Here is a 26,214-nt window from a genome sequence, read left to right as displayed (position 1 = left end):
GCGGTCTTGATTAACATTTCTGACACAAAGTTTAAACCCTAAATCCATAGAATATCCTTTTCTAATTAATTTTTGAAATAAGAAACAGCCCAGAAAGAATATTTCCTTTGTTCTTTCCTGCCTTCTCCCAATCTCCCCACCTCCCTCCAAAAAGAAAAGAGTTCATTTTTTAACTAATTAAACACTCATAGGTCAAAGGAAGCTCTGTCACAGGTACCAGGGCAACACCACCCAGTATTCCTCTGCATGAATATCACGGCTCAGTAAAAGGCAGAAAAACAAGATCATCAGCAATGGTGAGACCTTCACCATCAGCCTGGTTTCCCACCAGTGCCTGGGCAAGCCCCAAGATGGAGGCAGAGACCACCAAAGGGGTCACGGGACAGCTGGTCACTGGTAAGATATTTAACCGAGTATACTTAATGCTGGGGAGAAGAGTTCACCACTAAACCTGCCCTTACACTCGCCCTTCCCTACCTTATCAGAAGGGCCCACGATGCACACACATTCACCTGTACAAATCTCACACCTCATGCAGGCTGCAGCACCCCCTTCCCCAAATGCCATTTTTTGAAGGCAGCTTTTTGAGGTACCAACACCTACCTTGACAGCCAGCTTTTAGAAGACCACGCTACTTTGAAAAACGGACGTGCACTTAGGTGGGACGCCCAGTTAATTCAATGACCTACCCACCAGAGGCTGCACGAGTACTTTCACAGCAGGCATTCCCAGCAATGACCATGACCATCCCCTCCCCAACAACTCAGGAGCCTCCCTGGCAAGTTACAGCCAAACACGGGAGAAGGATTTGCACCTCAGAAAACACAGCATTCCTACGAGTTTCATGAAAATAATAGCTGAACTCAGGAAAGCTGAGTGTCCCTCCTTAGGGTCACAACCCTTTTTCTTTAAAATACACGGTTGCCAGCTGTCCCATCAACATGAAGCAGCACAAGCAGGGAGCAGGACATCCCACATCTCTTGGAACAGCTAAGGGTCCTCACGGACATAGCGAGGAGAGATTCCTGCCAGGAGTTTTGCTGACTACGCGCAGAGATAGGGTTTTGGGAAGACTCCTCCAAAGCAATCACTCCAGGCTGTTCCTTGGGGTGAACTTTAAATTAACATGGATCTTGAGGTCAGAACCACAGGGCTGGGGGCTTTATGTAGTGACTGATGTTAGCGTAGAGTCACCGTGCTCCCCGAAAAGAGAAATTATGCCAACTGACCAAACAAGCTGTACAAGCAAGGGCAGAGACTAAATCAGCAGCACCACAGTGGTGGGGTCAGTCCCATTTGGGGAGCCGAAGGGCAGAGGACTATTTTTCTAAACAAAGCCAGGCGAGCTTGCATTTTGACTGCCAGCTGGCAAGAACACAGATAACGAGAGACTCCCGATCCTGCCAGAGAAACCATGACACCATGCAAAGACCTTCCACAGGTCAGAAGCAACTATTTCAGTGGGTGACCTGTTGTGGCCTCCCTTTTTGACTACCAAGAGGTATCTTGCCAGCTAAAACCACGTAGCAGCAGGAATGCTGAGCACCCATATTTTCAGAGGCATCTGCCAGCTGGGCATGAAGACTGGGTAACCAGCTGAAGCAAGCCATGCACTCTCACTGGGAAAGATTAGACAATGCTTGCCTAAGGGATAATCGAGCCAAAACGTGCCATCAAGACAGACAAGATCTTGCCATCCCTCCCAGAAAGGGAGGTCCAGAGCAGGTGGAAGACCGAGGGTTACCATATGTCCAGAGAGTACCAACCAGCTCCGCCGGCTGGGACAGTAGTGAGGACTGAAACCAAATCCTAGCTCCAGGGATTACTTTCTACTTAGTAGATACAATGAACTAACAGGAGCTCCACTGAGATCACTCAAATGGGAGTCACCTCTCTTCAACTTGGAAAAAAAGGGGTACATGCCCGCTGCAATCTCTCACTCAGTGCAGGAAGCAGGAGGGCAGAGGAGACTAGAAGATGCAGCTGACCCATCGTCGTCAAGTTCATTGCTTCTCTTTGGCCATACCAAGCTTTCTGGAAATACATCGGGGCAAACAGAAGAAAAGCAGGACCCCAGAAATCTAGTTAATGAGGTGCTTTGCTACTTGGTGTAAATAAATGATTTATGAGTAAGATGACACACGCAGTAGTTTGCATCTTACCCAGACAAGGTAACATAGCTTTGTGTTAATTAGAAAAGAGAAGTCGTTCTGCAATTAATATGAGGTCAGAGATAAAGCTTATTAGATTGCAACGCCTACGGACCAGGTCCCAGGACTGTCCTGGCATTGAGCAGGACTTCAAGACACCCCCAGAACAGTAAGGCAACGATGCCAGCAACGCTAACGGAGAAGTCACGGGAACATCAGTGCTGAACTGCTCCATCGACGGCACGTCGGTACGACGCCAGCTGCACTCCAGTAACAGGGATGAGCCAAAGTGTAAAATGCCACCTCTGAAATAGTGCTGCCTCAGAGCCGCTTCCTCCACCAGCAACCCTGTCAAGCTGAGGAGCTGATCAATATGAATGGGGAAAAGAAAAAAAACCCGTCAGCAAATTTTACTTGCGCAAGTGAAGTTCGAGCGGGTTTCATTCATGTCTTGTTTGAAATCTCATCTGCGCCTTACAAAAGATGAAACATCCCCGAGGCTCTCAGTCTCACGGGGAATACAAAACCTTTAGTGCTACAGCTTGCCTACGGCCCAGCTGCTCCACTCTCTGAATGGTTCAGGGGAACAAATAAATATAACCATCCTCATCCCAAATATTGCAGGGTATTTTGCTCCAGCACAAGCGTGCTTTGGTATGTGCGTCAAAGTCCCAAAGCCAGAAGGAAATGGTACTAGCGGTCAGATTTTTGTCTGCAGACTTCAGATCCGTAAGCAAATTGGCCTTGGACTGTCACCGTAACTCTCTGAGGTTTCAAAACATGTGCTGGGTGATGAATTCTGCCTCGTTATGATGAAGATGCAGTGAAATCCCTTCTTGATTTATCTCTCTGGAGTTGAGTTAGCACCTCTTGATCTCCTAGATATGGCTGCAGTAAAAGCAAGACTTACAGAAATAGGCCAGAAATTGGAAGCCCAAGGCAGCCAGTTTTGGTAAAGTTACATTTCCTGCTCCTCTCAACCCTTGAAAAGCGAACAAAATCTTTAAGAGAACCAAGAGAAACAACCAGAAGCTTGGAAGAGTCTCCACAAAGGTGACAGCCTGGGGAAATACAACGCGTGCAACTCATCAGCCCCTCCATCCCTCGGTCCTGGCCTTGAAGCGGCCTTCCTCCAAGTACAACCCAACTCCTTGGGGCTGGCAACAACTGCCACATCTTGGATGGAGCATTTCCTACCATGCCTGCCTCCCTCTTTCTTCCTCCCTCTCAAATGCCAAAGAGAAGATGGGGAGAGACTTGGCAGGCGGTGCCTGGGTATCCAAGGCACAAGCTTATCTGCGTCCCCGCCACAGCACTGCAGTAAATTGCTTGTTGATAAATGAGGCTATTTAGAAGCAAGTGATGCCAGCATTACGGTTATTAATGACGCCGACGTGGAGAGACATTTAAGAGCGGCCCCATGTTCTATTGTCCTCTCGCCTGTGAGTAATGGGGCACTTCAGCTACGGGGCTTCAAAACCAGCTTGGGCTGTTTAACAACAGAAACAAAATAAGACCAAGGGAAATGGATGGAGCACACCGGACTGATGACTCTAACGTACAGATAAAGCCAAGCTCCTTTGGTAGAAGCTGGGCAAAGCTCCAGTCTTTAGATGAAATTAAACCAAGAGCATTCCCCTTTCCAACCACCAAAGCTCTTCCACTCGTCCCTGCAAGCTCCTAGCAGCCATAACACAACACACAGCATCTTGTTCTCCCAATCTACGGCCCTGTGCAGCAAACCCACCCAAATAGAAGGGAAAAGTTAAGCCGCAACAGCCTAAACTGGAAGCAGCAGCGGTCCAGCTGTACTTGCAACATGTGGTACACCCCGGAGCACAGCGAGACTGATATTTGTTGAAGCCTGGGAGGCTTTCACAGGGCCATTACCTCACTTTGCACGTCACAGATGTCTAAACGTGGCCAGGAGGACAATGAGCGAGAAATAAAGAGGCTGTTTATTTCAAGAGGAAACCTTGGAACAGAGCTCCGCAGTCGCTGGTGGGAGTGCAAGGCAGAGCGCACAACCACACAGCTGTAAACTTGTTTCTGAGTTAATATACCCACGAGTGTTTTTCTTTTCCTATGAAAGCATACTCTTCTGCAAACAAACATCTGGAGATCTGTTACAGCTGGACCATTATCCCTAGTGACTAAAGCGTTCAATTAATTTAGCCTGTCTCATTTGTGAGTTGTCTGCAAATAGACTTGGGTTTGCAGGAATTTATTTGTTATTTGAATATATTCAGTGAATGGTTTATTAAAAACATATTTCAGACAAAGGATTTCGTGCTAAATGCTCCTACAACTGTTGCTCTGAGTGTTGGCAACTGGCTGTTTCCACTATGTAAATGGTCACTGTGGTCAGGTGGGAACGCCTTTGCATCTTGATGGAATGCAATGTACCTCCAGAAAGAGCTTTCCAAGGGTCTGTGGAAGCACCTGCATAAGAACATATCCTCACGCAAATGCACAGCATTCAGCCTGCCTGAATTTCCTTAAAAAAACCAAAACAACTTGCACTGAAGTTGTCACAAAGAGAACAAGAACAGAGTTGAATACCAGAATTAATTGACTTTATGCAAAAGACCAGTGAAAACATCTCTTGGTAACTTCTACAACACCTTGCAAGCATCCACTGGGCTCCTTATTCAGGATCCTATCTGCCCAGTGCTTTTTGTCTCAAAACTCCAGGGAATGCTTGTTGCAGGAATTTCATCACAGCAGCAAGAGAAAATTGGGTGAGAAAGGAAGTAGTGAAGGGCTATTTCCAAGACTGATGTAATCCCTCGGGCACGCAACAAGCCCGGACTCCTCCTTGCCTGTGTACTACAAATTGTAGCCTATACAGTAGGTGTGACATGTCTGAAATCACAAATCCTCCTACAAGAATAGTTTTAGTCTTCTACGCAGTGTTGCTCCAAGGCAGTTGTCTCCCTTGCTGCCCCCAAGCTTTGCTCCAGAGATTGCTGCATTTTGGCAGAGGGTGAGGGGCCACACAACACCCCAGGTAAGTCTTTATTGATTAAGAACAAGTTAATTTTTATGCTTTGGACAAGCGAAACAGGTTTTTCCACGATCTTTATCACCACGTTAAGAAGACAGAGAAGCAAATGCTGCACGGGGAAGCAGCGATGCTTGCAAAACCCTCATGTTCCAGACCTAAAGCTACGCAGGGTGAGGCAGATGAACAGTAGCAGGCAGGACCCCGTCCGGGGGATGTCAACAGCGCTCGGTTTTCATCCACCACCTACTTTTGCAAGCTGCTGTTTCTCTATAGTGTTACATTCCTCTTAGGGGCAGGCAGAAGACCTGCCAGATGACCCAATTTTAAGAGGTACCGAGTGGAAGACCTTGCCTTCCTGGTCCTTTACCCCACTGCGCTGCCATGTTCAACAGTAGACTTCCCAAGAGCTCCACCCAAGTCACCATGTCCATCACCCCAGCAGGACCCCCAGCCGAAGGCACAAGTCAGCCTGGGACGTTCCCCGTGGCCAAGGCGACCCGCAACAGCCCCGTTGCAGAAAGAGCTGCAAGCTGGGTCAGAGCTACAAGGGGTGTCCGAGTCTCTGCACCTCTCGCTTGGTGTCCAGACCAGCTGGCGCTCAAAAAACCTCCCTTAGTCATACGTAAAAATAAATAAAATTCTAAAATCCAAACTGAAAACAAAACTCCACGCTAAATCCCAGCTGCCGGGTTGTTTGAAGGCAAAAACAAAGCAATCACTGAGGTTTCACAGACTGTTCTAAAAGTGGAAATCTATGAAGAGAAAAGTGATCCAATAAGTCACAGTTTTAGGCTTTTGCTTTCAATTGCTCAAAGTGAAGACTTTCAAAGCTTCTCTTTCCCCCGAAGCCCTGATTGAGGGAGAAATGGGTATTGACCACCAAATTCAGCATCTACTTGCCAACAGCTACTTGTACACATCACAGACAAGTCCCAGCCACCTCTGCCCAGACAGCTACGTCACGTACGTCGAGTATTTTTCCAGCCCCTTTGGCAGCACCAGCCTCTAACTCACATGCAAAACCAGCCCTTTCACTGCATCTCAGAAGCCTCCTGTGCTTCTCAAGTGCCCTCTCGGTGATCCACGCTTACGCTGCCAGCTCCTGCAGACAAATTCATCCTCCTTCTCTTGAAGGGCTTTGCACAGAGCTGCGCTGAATAGCACTGCAACGCAAACACGTGCCCGAGGGGTCAAGGACCCGGCCTGGAAGCGATGCCTGCTCAGAGTGACATTCCCATGAGGAAGAACAGGGTCTAAACAATGTGTGCCTTCCTCCCCAGGGTACAATGGAAGCACGGACAGGGCAGCTCGGTGCTAAGGGTTTTAACAAGGGAAAACCTGTTCGCCAGAGCTGAGCTTCTCTTGTGACCATTTCTTGGATGAAGAAAATCCACCCTACTCTCTCCACCAGAAACTCTGATTTGCAGACTGTGAGACTATGGCCAGCCATTTTGCCCCTTGGCTCTACAGAACAACCCCCTGGGGATTTGAGTCTTAGTGCATCAGACCTGAAAGGATGAGCAATCCTGCGGGCCCAGGGACATTGCCCCAGTAGCTGGCAGGTGCTAGAAATCTCCACAGCATGAGACACAGCTAAAAACCTCAAAGAAAAACCCAAACCAAACTCACTCCACCAACCCAACCGTGCCATAAGGCACTCGCATACAGTGCTTCTTTATGGGCAGTGAGCATTTTCCTGCCATCAGCAAGAAATGCACCTCTTTTCCTCCTTCCCGTTGAAGGACAGCCATTCTTCTTCTCCTTCTCTTTTGGTTGTCCTTTATTCTAGCCCTTGTCCTTGGCAGGACGCAGAGAGCACCCTGGCCTAGGTAGCTCCCAAAATTTCCTCAAATTTGGGCTGAGATTATATCTGTCATTATTAAAGAGTGCTAATAAGCCTTATTAACCAAGAGTGAATGCAAAAGGAATAAGGGAGGGATTTTCCTAGGACCCAAAGTGCAAGAAATTCATAACTGACTTAATACCTGTACCAATAAGAGATACTCATGCCGAGTCTATTTTAAAACCAGTCCGACTGTTTCCATAAGGAAGGGGAAAAAAAAGAAAAAAAAAAAAAGAGAGAGACTCTTTTCTTCTCTCAGAATTATTCATGAAGACAGTCACAAAAAACCAAACAAAATAATGTCACCACTTGCAACAGAGTTGTCCTTCTGCAGCGGGTGGCAGCTGGCTGGATGCTGGCATTATTCACCGCTAACGCGGCACTGAACCGGCAGCGACCCTTGCAAAAGCAAGCCCGGTTTGGGTGTGCACAGCTGCACACCGAAGGAAAATACATGGCTTCAAGCAGTACCTGCAGCCTGCTCCCAAAGGGCGCAGGGCAATTTGGGGTATAACAGAGAGACCGAGTACCGAAAAGGGTAGAGGACAATGTGGCGGATGAAACCCCCCACCCTGGGCAGCTATGGGGCTCAGGACCGCTGCGCAGCTCGACTTGATCCCATGGGGGTCTCAGCCATTTAACAGCGATGAGACTTCCAGGGCTCCGAACCTGAGCCTCCCTCACCCCAGATATTTTCCAAGCAGTTAAAAGACCTCGTGCAAACCTCTTCCTTCTCTTTCAACTCAGTCTCTTGCACATGACATAATCCCAGCCGTCTCAGGTTTTGGGCTGCCCGTGCGCCCTCCCAGCTGAGGATGTTCTCCCATCTGTCCTGCGTACCGCCACACAAGCACGCTCACAGGCTTCCTTCAACCTCCCCGCTTGCAGCAACAGCTTTCTGACATGCCTCCAAAATGACTGATGAGTCAGTACGTTGTTTTTGAGCAACTCACGTGCCTCGCCGGCATGCAGGATGACAGACCTTGGGAACCTGGGCATTAATACTGGAGATTTATAGTCAAATCTGTCACGGTTGGGGAAGCTTTTTCCCCAAGAACTACTCTGCCTGAAGGTCGCTTTTCCTGGGCGGTAAGTGCAGAGAAACTTTCTCAGCCACCTTGGCTCTCACCAAAGGGCACGCAGGAGAGCAGGGGAGGGGGATAGCCACCAGCAAACGCACCCAACCTCGGGTTGCCCGAGCAGTCCCAAAGATCCCATCTGCTCGGTGGGAAATCACGTTATGCCAGCAGAGCCCTGGCTGCAGCCTCCCACCGGGGAGCAAAAGCAAAGCACACCCTGGTTTGAGAGCCCCCCCAACCTAAACTCCACATCCTCAATGTATTACGTAAACATATACATACAGAGAAAACAGAGAGTCCACCATCTGACCCAGCACGGCAAGTCACACCTGCTCGGATCCAGCTAAGATGAGAGGTTTGCAAACAATATCCACTCCCTCCAACCCTTCTTTTTCAAGGATCGGGAATCCATTGCCACAAGACGTTTGATGCATGAGGCTACATCTTCCTATGCACAAATACCATCAAGGAGCTCATGGATGCTGCTGTTTTGCTTATATTTCACTGTCAGCACCACGCTATTATTGTTGTAGCGTGACTGGTACTGCAACTCCAACAGCCAACAGGTGTCGTAGAAATCGGGGTAAACCTTGAAAATACAACTTCATCCAGCACATTAACAAACCCCCACATATTTGTCATCCAAAGACAGCGCAGTCACACTGCGTCATCTCTCTAGGATGGGATTTCCCCGCTAAGATTTCCCAGACATTCCTCTGGTGCTGGCAACACACTAGCAAACTGTGTCTTTTTGCTCAAAGCAGGGTCAATCCATGCAGCACGTACCCACGGTCGTTACCTACAGTACATGCTGTTTTGTCACTGTTGCTACCATTGCTGCACATAGCTGGGCTGGTGATGGTGGGAGGTTTCAAGAAGGGGAAAAATTGTCCTGGGGTTGACGCAGCAGAGGACTATGTTACTATTGCTCCTCAGATTAGAGCTGACCTGCAGGGGTCAGCAAATTTAGCGAAGAAAATGCTAACAGGGAGTTTTCTCTGCCCTTCAAAAGTTTGTGTTGCCAACTGCCCAAGCGGAGCTCGGATCTTATCGTCCACTGGGTTTGCTCTGGCCAAAGGAAATACCAGACTGCACGTGCCTCTGGGTAAGTTGCACGTACGTATCAAAGGCTGTAAAGGCACATAGAGGACCTATCTGCAGACTGATTTTGGATAAGTAGCTGGCCATAAAGCTCAGGCTCTCTCACCAGAACTGCACCACTGAGGAACGGGCTACCTCCTGCTCTCTCTGTTTCTTATTCTTCCTCCTTTCTAACCTGTTTTGAAAGCAGGCATTTGACTGTGGTCTCAAAATCACCATGAAGAAAATAAAGAAGGCTATGGGAAAGCCTACAGGCTCACAGTTTGTGTTGTAAGCTATAAAGGTGTTTGGGACTTGCTTACCCAGAAATTGCCCTTGTCCCTGCTGTAGACCAAAGCCTTTGGGACAAACAGGGGAGCACTGACCCTATCATTTCTGAGCATGTTGAGGATATGGATATGAAATCCATTCACTTCTGCTGCTATACTCTTCTCTCCACCAAGGCTGATGACAGGTATGGGGGGAGCTGGTGAGGAACAAGCCAAGAAACCCAGCCATTTGCAGGTACAGCAAGCCTTAGAGCAGGTAGAGGCAAAACGCCTGCTGGGACCTGCTACCACGGGCTGGGTGGCAATTTCACAGACCAACAGCAAAAAAAAAAAAAATGTAATAAACCAGCCCAAGCCAGGACTAGTTGGGGAGCTGGATATGGATAGGCAGCAAAACCACCTTGGTGGGCTGCCAGAGGCAAAGCCCACCATGCGTACAGATGAGAGCCAGGACCACAAGCAGCTTCCACCTCAATCTCACAGGACACCCCAAAAAGATGCTCTCGGTGAGGTGGTTTCCAGGAAAGGCACTTCTCTGCCCATCACTTCCCTGTGTGAGCTTTTCTGGGCATGCCTAAAAGCCAAACCCTTTTCTCAAGGCCTCAGAAACCCCAAACAGGAGGATGTCTGTTAGGAAAGCTGCCTCGGACAACGCAAAAGCTCTTCCGTCCTCTTTAGAGCACGTCTCAGGATGGGCTGACAGTGTTGCCCAACCCTTTGCCGTCAGAACGGATCAATTCCGACAAGGAAGGCTCCTGAGGTTTATAGTCAGGGCAATGTGAATAAAACCAATGAAACATTTATTCAGTCAATTTTGGCCATCCCTAACAATGAGCTGTCTGAAACCAGACCGGCAATTTCTCTAGTATTCTTACTTAAAACACTAATCTCTGTGGATAATTCTTAGTCTACAGCTTGTTTAGAAAACACAGACTATAAAACCCAAGCCATTTTAGAAGGATACAATGGACGGTGTACCCTTTCTTCCCTTGCCTGAGCTGTCAGATCGAGTTTGCAGGATGAACAGGGATAATTCCAAATCAGAAATTCGCTTTCTATTAGTACTGTTGGCAATGTTCACGGAATACTCCTGCCTGCAACCTGTGCAGGAAGCCAACCTGCACAGCACACAAGCTACCTGGTAAAAAATTCAATCCCCACAAACATCCCTGTCCTTTGCAACGCTTGTCCAGCTTGTCACAAAATCAAAGACCCGCAGAAATACTCTATCAGGGAAAGAGACTCCCTAAAGCGAGTCAGAAGACCGTACGAATGGTGACAGACAAACTGCTTCATCATTTTGTGTTCAGGGTGCTTTCCAGGCTGGCTTGTGCGCCCTTGGCATACAGCAGTCATTTGGATAAAAGGCATGGAAGAGACCAGGGACAAAAAGTACAGTAAAGGCTTTTGAAATTAATTTAAGGGTTTCAAGAGCAAACACGCTTTACTACGACTTCCCCTTCAGGACAACAGTTACCCAAAATTTCCTTTGCAAATCCTTTCAAGCTCTTGTTTTTTTTTGGTTTTTTTTTTTTTTTTTTTTTCCCCACCCTCACTGCTTTGAGCTGAGCTCCAGAAACCCTCTCGCACTCTCCCAGGCAGCCAGCGGGTCGCCTGCCCGCCCTCCCCCTTGGCACGAGCCTGCTCTGCCCGATGCTGCCAGCTGGGCAATGCCATGATACCGAGTCCTCTCCGCCTCACCTGATCAGTCACTCGCCTGCTCATTCCTTTCAGATTGGACCAGACAACACCTGCTGCACAGCGCATCTCCCCGTACGGTTCCTCCTCTGCCTCCCCAAAGCGTCCCCCCGCGCCGAGGAAGGCGAGGGGGGGACGGGGGACCACACGCGTGCCCGCGTCCCCACAGACGGCAAGCCACCCAGGTGACAAATGCTCACTTGGCCAAGAGAGAAAGGGAGAGCAGAGTAGGAGGCAGATTTGCAGGCGCTGATCCCACACGCCTGACCCCCTCCTCTCCCTCGTTATGGATGAGGTAAATTAGCTGTGACACTCATTAGCTGCAGCTCCTAATTAGTGAAAATTAATATTGGTTTTGATAGAAGTGTTGGCTGAAGCTCTCCCAGGCAAAGGCATGATTGACCTTGTTATCCCGTCTAATAGCAAGTTACATCACAGAAACTACTTTTTGTGGAGTCGACAGATTGCAGCCGCCTCCCACCCTCCACAGCTCCCTTCCGCGCCGCTTGGGGAGCCGGCCCAGCCCTTGCCAGAGCACCCGCAGCCCCACCGGTGCCTGCGCCCATCCCTGGCAGCATCCCAAGCCCCCTCCCCAGCAGCAGCTGTTTCCCACGGCCAGCACTTTTCCCCGCTGTAAGGCAACAGCATTTTGAATCATTTTCTCCCTTTTGGCCAGGCAATGATAAATGGTGCAAGCCTATACCCAGTTTTTAGGGCCACAATAATCTCTCTCCAGAAAAGTGCCAGCCATCCCTCCCTGCCCAAGGATATTCCTCCTCCCAGCTGGCCTTTGGGAGAAACGGTCCCTCACCCCCCCCCCGTGTCCCATCCCATCACCCGTCCCGTTGGCCTGAGTAACTCCAAACTCACCGGAGGACTCGCTTGCCGCCACCTCTACTCACCGTTCAAAATAATAAATAAACGAGAATAGCCGCAATGCAATGGCAATTACCATTTAATAAGGAAAGAAATCAGAGCAGCATCCCTTGACCTCAGGCGTCCCTGCCCTTGGAGCCTGGGAATCTGAAGGTGGCTAACCAGCAAAGTAACGGACGCTGCTAAACAAAAGGAAAACATTTGCTACCAAAGTTATGTATAAAAAACCTGCACTGTATTATTCACACATTAATAACAATAAAGATGTCAAACTGTCAGATAAGAAGTTAATCTCATTCAGAGCACAATTAAAGATGCCATTATCCAACCACCTGGGGCCACTTCCACTTTTACAAGGCAGTGAGTTTAACAGATAACAGGGATGACACCACGCCTGGCGAAGTGGCTCGCCCAGCCAAGCCCCTTGTCACCACCTCACACAACCCTACTGGCACCCTCCAGCCAGGGTAGCCAAATATCGATGTTGTTTCTTGCTCAAAAGAGGCTGCATGCGGATCTGTGCTAGCAAAGCTTTTTCCCCCCCCCCCCCTTGGTTTTTTTTTGTTTTTTTTTTTTTTTTTTTGCCTTTTTTGGGGGGATGGGGGGCATTCTTTTCATTTCTGGGATCAATGTCCCAAAGAAAATTGTCCCTCTGCCTGCCTGGATGATGCCACTGGATACAGGACACATGAAGGGCAAACCAGGACCGAACCATATCTCCAGTATTGCTGGTCCCTGGGATGAGCTTATATTTCGGGGGGGGGTGGTGGAACCCAAAACTCTGGAAAGCAGCATATCCAACAGATTCCAGTTGATTGGACAGCAGGATGCCCACCAACCACAGCACTTCTGGCTTTTAATATGAACTAACGAGCTCTTTGTGAACAGCAAACGGACCCTGAGCTTTTTTTTCCCCAGACTGCTGCTGCTGTTGGGAAGCCAAGGCCAGAAAAGCTGGGCACTCGCTGCTGAGTGCAAAGCCACAATCATCAAATTCTGGCCTTTATGGAAGAGGCACTGGAAGAGGAGAAAGTTTTAGAGAAAGAAACCCCCTCCTGATGTCCTTACTGAAGACATCGTCGGCTGTGTCAGCCCAAGCACTGCCCGAGGGATGCAAAATCCAAGAGACTGCTGACACGATGTGCAAGGAAACATCTTCTCGTGCAAAATGCCCCAGTTCTCCTCGAGCCCAGGGACCTTTATACCATTTTATGGAGCAAGTCCAGCAAAAGCATCCAGATGCTAATTGCTATTTATACTGCAGGCCAAGCCAGCCTTCTGCACCTCGGTGTAGCCTGCAAAATGTACAGCTCCTGTACGCCTCTCCAGCTCAGCAGCCTGGCAAGATAGACCAGCTTTCTGTAATATTTACCACTGCACACATGTGCTATTGCCATGTTTTTTCAGTCTTGGATAGGGAGCCAGTATTTTAAATTTAGCCATAAAGCCCAATGTTAAAAAGAATAGTCAAGGGCCATCCTGAAAGTAAGAAATTATTCTCGAGCCGTATTAATCGCATTCAAGACTCTGCTACACGTGTCCCATACATGCCCTTCACAGGGTTTCCTCTTCCACAGCGTAACGTATGACGCTCTGTGCCATGGGCCGAGGTGGGGGTGAGACACAGCAGAAGCAATGCAGGAGACGGAGCCCACTGTCCCCGTCCCCCCACCTAGCAGGATCCCAAAGCGATGCCCAGGGGCATCCCCGAGAACCAGAGATTCTGTACCAAGGGCTACAATAAAGCAAAGGGTAAGACTGGAGATGGAGACATGAAATCGCACAGCCAGCTAATGACTCACTCAGTCCAACTACTCCCCAAGCCGATGGCAACTTTGAGTGAAATTGAAAGAATCTGGATTATTCGAAAGAAAAAAAAAAAAAAAAAAAGGCAAAGCAAATCAGCAAATTATATTTAAAATGCTTCCCCTCCACACCTTGCAAGCTTGCTCTGCAGCAGGACCAGGTCTCTTCTTCCTCGAGGTGTGAAACAAGCAGCGTGCAAAGGAAAATAAAAAAATACACCTCCAACTTACAACCCAGAATGCAAAACCAAGCTCCTGGTTTAAAATCCAGGGAGGCAACAGCCTCCCCCACCCCTTAGGGGACAACTTTTCTACCTGCCATCTGCCAGAAAACGGCTGCAAAGCATCCCAGTGCCTGTGGGGCTCACCCTCCTCTGTCCCTCGCTGTCAGAGTTGCGTAAACTTGGGAGGATCCTGCCAATTTTTATGGTTTCTGTTGCAGCATGATGATACCAGCTTGGGATTTCCCCCCCCCCCCCTTGCCCTCTCCAGTACGGAGCCTTAATTTATGACTATTTCCCCCACCCCACCAAAGTACGCTGGTAATGGCTTCTGGCTGATGTGCTTTCTGCAAGCTGTCACTCCCAGCTCCGTACCTGATGGGACTGCAGACAGCGTCCCTGGGACTGCAACAATTTTTCCAAGACAAAGAACAACTTGCAGAAGCCAGGGAGAAATTTTTTTTTTTTCCCCACCCTTTCCTTTATGCCGCTAGGAAAGCTGCTTCAGGGACAGCGGGAGAGATACGTATGCAGGATGGTGCTTTCTGCATGGTCCCTTCACTTACTTGCCTTACCGTCCCCCACTACGCTGAGTTTTACATCAGTGCTCTTTTGTACAGAAATATTGTTTTATCTGGTAGGATGTGTTTAATTTGATGCAGCTGTCACATGGGAAAAGGTGCGTTTCAAGAGTCAAGGTTTTCCGCAGTGCTGTTACTTATTTTACAGTCTTCTGCCATATCTATTTCTTCCCCTCTATTTCCCAAAATCATTAGTAACAACCATTAATCTCTGCCTGTGAGAATGCTCCTCGCTTCTCCCCATACCCTGAATTGTTAGTCTGCCTTGGACTTTCTACATTTTAAAGTCTTTTTCCCCTCCTATTTTCAAATTAACTGCTTGAAACTGAACAGTGGAGTAAGAAACGAAGCCACATCACTGTTTGTGAAAGGGTGTTGCGTTCCACAATATGATCTCTCGCCTCAAACCTAATAATCAATTAGAAAGGAAAAAGAAAGAGGTTCCTCCGTATTCAGGTACCGAATCGCCCTCCTAATTGCGCACACGCAGAAAGTCAGCCTACGCAATACAATACCGGAGCCTCAACAGAGCAGGCACTTGACAAACCCATGCAGATGAATGGAATAAAATTGAGTTACTAACCATTAAATGTCAAGTGTTTGAAATCTTTCCCCCTTGCGTAAAGAGCAATATTAATAAATCTTTAAGAGAGGGAGCGCACAGAGCTTATTCACTCTTCTGACCACTGCTGCAAATTGAACAGATGTTTTCATCGAGTTGTCCAACAACGCTGTCTCCAGCTTTTTTTTCCCCCCGAGTGGTTACAGTTAATTCAAAAGCCATCAATGTACGGGAGCAGTCTGACAAGAGGAACCAATTTATTAACTCCCCCTGCCAATCAAGCACATTAAGCCATTCAAAGGCAGAGAGGTGCATTAGCACACGACGACGATAAATCGGTTTAAAAGCCAGGAGACGGGGAGGGGATGGATTCCTGTGACAACATCGAGATGACCACCCTGCGTGTCCTCTGGTCCCTAAAATTGCAGAAACAGCGATAAAACAAGCTTGCCAGGAGGCAACTCTGCCACCCATGCAATCAGCCCAGCCAGGGCAGCGCAACGCCTACCAACACCCGGGCCCCAAACAGGGGATGCTCACCGGGATAACGGCATTTTTCTGCATAGACGCTTCCCAACAGCGCGAGTTTTATTCTGCAATCTCAGCACGGTGGCACGTATATACGTTTCCAGAAGGGTTCTCTTCTACCTGCTTGGTTTCATGCAGGAATATGGTGGTTTTCCATAATGAGGACTAAGTAAATTTTCACGTTTTAATTGCTCAGATGATTTTGATGCAGGTGAGAAGCTGGACCTTTTTTTTTGTTTTGCTTTTGATGATTTCTTTTACACCAAGAAGCAACAACGACAAGCTGGTAGTGGTGGTGAATAGTTTGAATTTTTCATTTGTTAAAGACAAAGTAGTACTTCCACAGTGACCAATTATGGAAAGTTTAATTAAAAGGTTAATTTTTTACAAGGCTAGAAGTCTGAAAATTGCGTAAAGAGTCATGGAGGCTATCATGGAATACCTTTTGCAGCACCACAGGGAAGTGCCTCGAGCTGTTCCCCCTCTCACCCAGCTAATTTGGGAGCCGGACACGCACCTCTGCAGCATTTCCTTGATAAACTTCAAACTGCACAAGCAGCTGGATGCCAGCCCTTCTCAAAACCATCTATTCCCAGCACCCTTCACTCAACACACCTCCCACTTCACCGCAGCCCCAGGCTGGATGGCAAAACGTGCCGAGATGCAAGAGTGTAACGCGTAATCCTCCGTCGCTTTCCTCTGACGTGGCATGAACTTTGCCCGAGTGTTGCGTAATGCAAGGGAATCGCTCTGCCTCCTCTCACATGTTCTTGCTTTGCTCCTCAGTCAAGAGAATTAGCCAGAGAGTGGTGGAGCAGATCCAGATTGCAGAGATCTCAGATGAAAATGTTGCAGGCAGACACAGAAGTAGGGGGTAGTGGGGTGTAGGGGTGTACCTTTTTTTTTTCCCCCCGCCTTCTTCTTTTCTAAGCTCACACAACCCAAATACATCAAGTTCCTGATCTGACAAAATGTACAAGCACGTTTATCACAGTTTGCAACCATAGCTTTTTTTTCCTAAGAGGTCCCATTGATAGACTGAAAGTGAAAACACAGACCAAAAATAAAAATTATGAGTGTATGCATAAGCAAGTATTTCCCTACAGTACAGGGAAATGCTCTTGGCTCGTAATACATTCCCTTAGAATATTAATACCTCCACAAAGATATATATATACAGCTTCGTAATTTGAATATATACACACATATACATGCACATATACTTTTCCCCTGCCCTGTGTTTTTTGCTTTACCAAGCTTGACTCACATTGTCATCCCTGCTCTATATCAGGTTTGGCATCCATGCTAATGCCTCCAATTGGCCAGGAAAAAGGCCTGATTTAACGGAGCTGGGATGGTGTGGACATCCAAGCCTGGACACTCCAAGGTAACAAGGAGCAGAGCCCAACGCCCAGCAAGAAGCCAGCCCACAAACGAAGCTCCTACAGATGGCTCTGTACACATAATTAATGCTACTAAAGTCATCTCAGTCAGAAAAATCACCCCAGACCTCATTACCCAAAACACACATCTTTCTCCATTTCTTTTGAAAGGGCTTAGCCCCTGTGCGAGGGCTCACACACTCGAACGTGAAAGGTGGCGAGATCAAACCTTCAAATAGTTTGATGAGGCAGTTACCAAAAGCAAGGTTACCCTGACATGTTAATTAGTCCACATTGCAAATATACTTTCTTCCTTCTCCCTCTCTCTCTTTCCCTTCTTAAACATAAACATTAACGTTATTGCCTATTAGCAAAGCAGATATCAAAGTTTAAGTGATTGATGAAGTGATTAATTTAATGATGCAGGGTTAAGGGTTTGGCGGGGGGCGGAAAGAGCTTTTTTCCTTAAGTTTCCTGATGTTGGGAATAACTAATTTTCTAGCCTTAAGTTTTCATTAACGATGATGTACTTTCTACAGCTCAACAAGTAATTTCATCAATGGGCCTAAAGGGCTTGAGTTACAAGAGCCGAAATCCCCTTCTTAAAATACTCCTCAACTACTGTTGTTCATTAGGGTCGATGCCACACTTAGAAACAAGGCTGCTCCTTTGCAGAGCACTCAAGAAACCTGCAAATTCAGTTTTAAACAGTAAATAGCCGCTGGATAACAGCGCTTTCAATTAATACTGAAGACGAAGGTGATGTTCTTATAGCCTCCCTTTCTAAAGGAGAATATTCACACCCACTCTCAGTGATGCCTGTAACGAAGCTCGCAAAGCAGGTTTCCTATTCAAAAATATCTCAATCTCTCTCACAGTCAGAGACTAGCGTATTCCTCCGGAATTATCCTTTGTAAAAGCCCAAATCAATTCTGCTAGCTGCACACACGCACGCGCCCCGCTGGGGTGATGGACACGTATACACTCGCACTGTCAGCCCGAAGGGGCACACCGGTGCCTGCCTTCGTACGGAAACCAGCCGGCACGTACGTGCCGTAACACCAGCCCAAAACACAAGGCGGTAGGAACCCCAAAGCCGCTCGCAGCAGAGGCTGTTTAAAATAGGTGGGCTTTGCACGCCTGCCGGGGACGCGCAGCCTTTTTGACGATCGCTGATGGCACCAAATTCAGTCCAGCTGAGGGGATGGTTTTAAAAGCAGAAAAAGCAATGTTTCCCCAGACTCTACCAAGGGTAGCAAATTACTTCTGGCCCTGGGAAGAGGATAACCTCACAGGGACCCAGCTCAGAGCAGGACCTACCAGAAATATCCCAGGCTGGACCCCAGCCTAGATTTAACCCCTGCTGGTATCCTCCCCTGTGGTCTATGGCTAAGAACATCGACCAGCAGCAAACCAAGGACCCTAGGGGCTACCTATGTTTGCCAAGTGACCTTCTGCCTGCCAGATCACAAAAAAAAAAAAAAAAAAAAAAAAAAAAAAGGCTTTACTAGGTTTTTACCATTATGAAACCCTTGCCACCACATCAGTGCTAACACAGTGGGGTGGCTGGGACACTTGCCCTGCGGTCCCCAAACTAGGTAACCAGCCACAGACCAACTTCCATCATGCACTGGTCCACTCGTTTTGCTGCGCATTTGCCCTCCCAGCTGGGGATTATTTATATACAGCATGCAGCAGCGTGGTTTCACCATCAGCTGAAGCTGATCTGAGGCAACACTACAGCAAAGGGATGGCTTCCCTTGCCCTCTTGCACCATTGTGACTCCTGTGACTTCTATGTCCGCGTGATCTTGCAGCTCTCCCATCAGCTATACCTAAATGCTGGTCTAGCTGAAAACCAGAAGAAAAATCCTTGAACAAGTAGATGCTAGCTGCACATAGCGTTGGTGTAACTGGGGTGGGGAAAGGTCCCGTGGCTGTTGAGCTCTCACCTTCCTCCCACTTGCACATTCCCACCTTGCCTTCCTGAAAGGGTATTAGCTTTTCTTTGGAGCATTTTCGGAGCTGTTTCAGCAAACTAACACACACGCACACAAATAGAGGGATAGTTTTCCTGCTAACTCGGCAGGTGTTAACAGCTCAGCACAGCCCTGGCTGCAGGCAGGGCGGTAACGCGTGGCTGGAGCTGGTGATGCTGGACTGAGGCTTCATCCACCGCACAGCCACCTTGGATGGAGCACCTCTACAGGGAAGGCAGGTGGTATCTTTAATTAGACCAAACACAGGCACAGAGGCCCTTCCCCACAAACTCAGCCAAGTATGCAGTCACGGGAAAGAAGTTCCCAGCAGCACCAGCATGAAGAGGGCACAGCCACTGCTTACAAAGAGGTAGGCTTTCCCAAGCTCTCCATCCACTCTACTACCAGTGCCACCGCATTTTTCCCCAAAGCATCTTCCAACTTGCCAGATTTTGCTAAAAGCCAGCCTACCTTGTATCATTCCCATAGGCTCTTGCACTGCCCTGGACTCCCAAAGCACCCTGTGCTGTCTTGCTCCTTTCCAGGAGTTAAGCCCAAGCTTTAAAGCCATCCTCTGTGCTCTTCTGTGTCACACCTCCTTAGTACCCAATTAGCACCTCATTAACAGGATGCCCACAATGCTTTCTGGTCTTGCCAGGGTGACTTTTAACCCCGTGGTGCACAGAGATTAATTTAATTTTCTCTTTTGAGCTCTAGTATTTAATTTTGAGCAAGAGGGACACAACAGCAGATATGCTAGGGCAGCCCCCCCCCCCCCTCCAGCAATAGCTGCATCCCCCTGCAAGCGAGGAGGGGGGCCAGGAGACACCGAAGGGAAAAGGGTCCCATGCTCAGATGCCCACCGTCCCTCCTCTAAAGCTGTCCCCAACAGAACGCCCACAAGCCTCACGCGTGGATATCTGGCCCAGAGAGCTCTGCAACAATTTAATCAGTCCAGAAGAATGCAGAGACTAGAGCCAGCGCTTTTTTTTTTTTTTCTTCCAGTGATGCATTAGGCAAGTGCCATCATGGAGGAGCCCAGCCACCTCAGATGCCTACAGCTGCGGGATCAAACACGCAGGCAGGGTTTAGCCGAGACAGCCTGTGCTCAATCACACACAGATAACCGTATCTTCAGCAGCAGCTTGAATTGCCCGGCACCCCCGGGGACTTTACCCGGGTGCCAAAGCATCTGGCTGCCCAGGACCACAGCACTGCAGTGAAAGGCTGTGGCAGAAGAGATGATTGCTTTGGAAACTACAGATACTGCGCGTGGAGGATGGCAGCCTTCCCTGCCCGGAGAAGAAAAGCCCTCTGGCCTGGCCCTTGCCTGGGATGGAGAATCAAGTCAAGTCATCCACAAATATCAGAGGGATGTGCTGCCTCAGACACACGTGCAGAGTTACCAGCGAGCACCCTGCCAGCTAAACACCAAGTCCCTCTCCCAGTCCTCTTGTGAAATGACTCTCCATCCCAGAAGGCCCTGAAAGGCAAGAGGTGACATGCATCAACCTAATTAATCACGACCAGCCGACAAAGTACACCTACACTGCAGCAGTGCCCCACTATCCCCGGCTCCTCTCAGGCTGCAACAACTTGGGGTGCACAGTAAGAGCCCCAACTCCATGGGAAATGTCCACTACTGCCCATTTTGGTGAAGTAGGTCTCAAAGAGCAAGGTTCAGCTCTGCCCCATAGAACTTAGTGGAGAAACATCCATATGTTCAGAGTCCCTTAGCTGGTGTGGGTTTCCCTGGAAAAAAAAAAAAAAATGAGCTTTCATCTCAAATTCCTCGTGCCGCCTTCTGCGAGCAGAGGAGGTGGTGTGCTCAATGTAGCCCGCCATGGAAGGGCTCCAGCTTGCCCTGGGAAAGCGTAGTCTAAGTTCCCCAGCGCAGAAAGTCAAGCCACACCACCAGAAATTTGTCAGGCAGCAAAGCTCTCCTATTCAGTGCCAAGAGCCAGACTTGGCTCCTCAAACATCCAACGGCACAGCCGACAGACAGCCACGTGCCCAAGCAAGACTGCTTCCACATGCACGGTCCCCAGCAGAATTTGCGACTCGGTCAATGCCACCAAGAGATTTGGGTGTCTCCAGCAATCACCCTCTCTTCTACTGTATTTAACTGAAATTCCTGCAACAGCATTTGGAAGTCACCATCTGCAAGTCCCCAGACAAGCAGGGTTTTTTGTAAGCTCGCAAAGGCATACCCACCCCGTTCCCAAAACATGAGCTATTTATGGTCCGTTTACCAGCTCAGCAAAAGTTGCACATAGCAAAGGGGGGCAGAAGCACGTAAAATTCCCCATCAATCATCCGCCTTGCTTTCTGAGCACGGTGAACCCAGGGGATGGAGAGCACGGCCCATGCCTCCTGGGAGAGGCATAGAGCTGAAGGGAAGGAACAAGGGGGCTTTGAGCAGAAAACACAGCCCCATACACTGCACATATGCTCTTATGATTTCAACCCACCCCCTGCCTCCTGTCACGTACACATCCCCGCCTCCTTGCAGGTGCTCTGCTCAGCATCCCCCGACCACCCGTCCCTCCACATCACGGCGGCACCAAGCTGTGGAATCAGGGGAGCACGCGGATCCTTTAGCCCAAAAACCCCGCACCCAGCCAGGCTCCGAGCGCTGAGCCAGCACCGCTCGGGGCTGTCGCTCAGCAGCAGCCCTGACCGCGGGACTTGCTGAGTTAGAGGTTTTCCTTGGCCCTACGCTGTCACAGGTGGGAGGAGATGCTGAGCCAGCCAACTTTGGGGGACCCGGGGCTGAGCATCCCACCAGGCGCCGGAGGCATCCCGGTGATGCTCACAGGAGAGCATCCCAGCAAGCTGGTGGGGCAGAGAGCCGAGAGCCACAGCTGCACGCTCTCCTGCCCAGAAATAACTAAGGGAACCAAATAGCGGGCAGCCTTGGCAGAAGCCCCCGGAGGAGCCCGGCCTCCCCACCTGCCAGCCATCCCAGGCACCTTTCCCAGCTTCACCAGCATCTTCTCACGCTCACGTTGCCCGCGGGGTGATCAAGCCTTGCAAACTAAATCCTGGCAGGTTTCCCCCTCTGTTGTGCACTGCTCAACCTCAGCAGGCTTCACAGAGGAGATCCTCCAGATTGAGTCCCCTCTCCTCGTTTTAAGCAGGGCATGCAGGACCAAGGTCTGACGGGCAGGAGGGACACATTGTCCGCAGCCCACCCTGGCAACCATGCCCCTGACACGGTGTGGCCCCAGAGCAAAGCCAAGTGCATGCTATCAGCTCAGGTGCAATGATTAAAGCCTTTCCCACTCTTCTAAGACAACATTATTCCAGTGATGCTAAAATGTTATCGCTAGGATGGAATTGCACTCGTTTGAATGGCCTCTTTTGTCATGCATTTTGCAAGGCGTTGAGGCATGAAAGCTTTCAGAGAGACTCGGGTGAATCCAAGCTAGGTGGTTATAAGGCTAGTTACAGACCTGACATGATGGATCATCTTCATTTTCCCATTCCTGTCCTGCATACAGCAAATCCATTTGCTGGGCAATTAGACTCCAGTCATTACATTATGCTAAGAAGACGTTCCTTTTGCAGCAGGGGGGACCCCAACCAAGAGAAACCCAGAGCACTGCCTGCCCATCCCCACCTGCTGACAAATCCAGGGCTACAGGCAACCCCACCTGCAGCAATGCCACCTCCCCAGCACGCCGGCGAGCATCGCCCCTTGCCAGAGACCTCCAGCAACTCATCTGGCATCAATATCCACGCCGCTCTCCCTTACCCGCAGCCCTCTAAAAGGTTTGGGCTCAAACAAAATGGCCCTTGGAATGATTTTGCTTAAGGCAGCGAGCAGCACAATAAAGACAGACAGTCCGTCTCCTGCAAACTCTTCTTCTAAGGGCTGTTAACCAGCCGGTACTGCTGCTTTCGGAGTAAAACACACGGCGATCTGGCTACCGGCAGCTGACGTGGGCTCTCCCGGTGCCCTGACTCGCACGTGCCACCACGGCCCAACCAGTCATTATCCCTCCTCCTCCTCCTCTCCAGGTATCTCCCCTCTCTCCTGCAATTTCTTCCCCGACCCCTTCAATCGCTTTCGCCTTCCTCAGGCTCACGTCTCCTATTCCCTCCGTGCGTGTGCACATGTGTGTGTGTGTGTGTTTCCATTACTTCTGGGTGAAATAACTGACTAGAGGGTCAGTCCACCTGAAAATTGCTCTCCCTGGACCTAAATGAAACAGATGGGCATTGATGATGTTTTGGGAGAAATTAATCAGCCTGGACCGGCGGCAGCGCCAGCAGCTCCCTGGGCCCAATCTCGTCTAATGAATTCTGAGCTCTCTGTCTTAATAGCTCCTGACAAGACTAATTTACTCTTGTAAGTGATTAGAGGGGGAATGATCTCTTAATTGTTGCTTAAGATTCCTTTCGGCATGGCAGGCGGCAAGTGGGGACCGCTCGGTTTGGTGCTAGGTGAGGCTGCGCCCGGGGATGCCGTCGGGAGGGGAGGAGGGGGCTGCACGGGGCATTCGCTTAACGCCACGGTGATGGGCACTTCTAACAGACCTCGAAAAAGGAGCCGCATTTTTTTGAGGTAAGAGGTGCCGCATACTGTTCTGCTACTTACAGCCCAGTCAGGATATAAGAAAGGTGTTTCCAGATGATGTCTTTTTTAAAAAAAAAAAAAAAAAAAAAAGTTAATAAGCCTAACTCAGAAAACATCTACCAACAGCAGAAAACACAGAAACACTGTCAACACTTTCAAGGCTGACATTTCCCTCTGGTGCATCTGAAAACAAAATCCCAGGGTGCCAATATTCTTAAGAGTGAATTTCATTTCTGTACAGTGTAATACAAAGTTTAAAAAAAATAAAATTCAACCCCCAAAGTAATTCCACGAACAATTTTACTAGCACAGTATCTCACTGGAAAGCAGACTGTCAGAAATCTTCCCCCATTTTCTGCCAAAATAGGAGTTCAGTCCAATTCCCGTAAGGTATTTCAAGCTCAAGTACTTCAAGAACCACGTACTCAGTGAGGAAGCGTTTCCATTAAGCTGTTCCCAACCAGCTCTCACTCCTGCTCTTGCACAGCTGCTTCCTTCCCTGGGACTTGTCCGGGGCCCATCCAGCACTAAGTGTGTTTGCAGGGACACCGGCAATTGAGGGGCAGGGAGCAAAGAAAGCAAAGAATCCAGGTGTGAAGCAACCCGTAAGGGGCGGGCTCGCTGAAGAATTGCCATGAAAAATGACATGGTTGCAAGTCAGCGGGGGGAAAAAAATTAGAAAAAAAAATTACAGTGAAGTCAGGTCCTTCCTTTCCTTACGTTACTCACAGCACTGCAGAAGGCAAGCTGCGAACAAAGGCACCCGAGCAGCGGTTTTCAGTACTATTTCCCATTGCAAATAAACCTGAGCATCACTGCAAGGCAAAACTCCCCAGGCAGACTGCTGCCGCTCCAGCAAGCCTTCTCCCGAGGACACATCTCTGCGCAGAGCTCAGCTACCACCCAGGAGCTTCCACACCGTCTATCCGAAACTCGCCACCAAGACTCCACGTCCTGCCCAGACATCACCCCAAATCCCACAAGCATGACACCATGGGCTGCAAAAGATGCAACCGAGGGGACCCCCAAGAAGAGACAGAAGCCTCAGCTGGAAGCCCTGGTTGAGCTGAGCAGTCACTAGAGGAGACGTCTCCAGAGTCCTCCAACCCTCGACAGCACCGGTGATGACTTAGGTGCGGCAAGAGCCCTTTTTTAGGGGGTTGCTGCTCAGGCTGCGTGGTTGAAGGCGGCAGTAGGTGCGAGAAGGGGCCTCCATAGCCTCCATTCCAGCCACCCTCCGCTCCCAATCGATTCCTCCCACGTTAAAAGCCAGTCACGAGCCCTGATTGAAGAGCACAAGTTTAATGGACTGAGAGCCTGGAAAGAGGCCGAGAATGACCGGGTCGATTTCTGCATTTACTAAAAACTGATCCCTAGCTAAATAAAGAAAGAAAAATAAGCTACATCTGTCAATCAGAAGAAAAGCATTCGTTTAATGCTTTTCCATCAGGGGGTCAGCAGCAGCAGACCCCCTGCCCACGGGAGCACCCCACTTACCCACAGGAGTATCCTCGTTGATCAGCAGGTAGGTATCGAAGAAGTAGTTTACAAAGTACGGCAGCCGATTGCCCTGACCTGGGAAGAGGACAAAAGCAAGACATTATTTCCCTGGCACATCATATATGGGCCAGCACAGCTGGGAGAGACTCAAGGCACAGAGAGACGCACGTGGGGGACCGGGCTTACTGCTTGGCATCATGACGGTGAGGGCTAACCCCTGAGATGAAGGCTAAGAGGAGGACAGAAAGCACTGTGGGGTCCCCTGTAGAAGCTGGTCGGGGAGCTGCTTCCCTCCGCCGGCCTTTCTTTTTTTAGTATTTTCTTTTGCAGGGTGAAGGCAGAGGGGAAGGGGAAAGCCAACAGCTCAGGGACCAGGAACACCAATTATTGTTTTAGTGCATGATTAATACCTCTGCTTTGTTCCCACGGTTGAGAGCCTTTTGCCTTGTCAGCCATCCCAGCAAAACCTGGTGCACCTCCCCTCTCCCATCACCCGATCGCCTTTCCCTCTAATTGCCTCCTTTCACCTTTAATAACCAGGCTCAATTCTTTCTACTCCCTTTTTTACAGAGCTGGAAGCTTGCAAGTCTGTGCCCAGACCACAGTACCCTGCACCGCAGCCTCATTAGGTGACAGAGTCAAGCGCAGAACATGTAGGAGAACTACCACCGCAGCCTGAACTGGGAAAAAAGTCAACCAGGAAAGATTTACCATTTGAGGGATGCAGGAAAAAAGGTGGCAGGAGAGAAACACAACAACTTTCCAAGAAGGTTTGGTGTTGAGCTGGCTGCGTCTGAGGGATGGGTTTTCCTCGATACGCAGCCGGAGCCGGCCAAGCCCGCAGGCTTTAAGAAATGCAGTTCAGCTGCCAAGCATCAAAAATAGGGCTGCGCATGGGGAAGCGGAGGTTTGAACTGGTCTCGCCAAAACAGTTCACGCCTGTTGATGGGGAGTGCCAGGAGCCAGTCCCAGGAGGGGACGGGCAGGACCGGGGTCCTGAGCAGAGCCCCTGGCAAGGGGACTCGCTGGAAGTGATGGGGCAGCGCTTCCCT

At 49.3% G+C, this 26,214-nt stretch overlaps 1 protein-coding gene across 1 annotated transcript in view; it reads right to left on the bottom strand.

The window, feature by feature from the left end:
* The window catches only part of CDH23 (cadherin related 23), a 214,096-nt gene that overhangs the window by 172,532 nt on the left and 15,350 nt on the right, over nucleotides 1-26,214 (bottom strand). The window contains 1 exon segment of the mRNA XM_030030571.1: nucleotides 25,160-25,237. Within this exon segment, the coding sequence (XP_029886431.1) occupies nucleotides 25,160-25,237 (78 nt within the window).

The sequence above is a fragment of the Aquila chrysaetos genome, chromosome 11 (assembly GCF_900496995.4).
Source record: "Aquila chrysaetos chrysaetos chromosome 11, bAquChr1.4, whole genome shotgun sequence".
Classification (NCBI taxonomy): domain Eukaryota; kingdom Metazoa; phylum Chordata; class Aves; order Accipitriformes; family Accipitridae; genus Aquila; species Aquila chrysaetos.
Note: the sequence above shows the minus strand (reverse complement) of the source record. Positions and strands in the feature narration are given on the sequence as shown.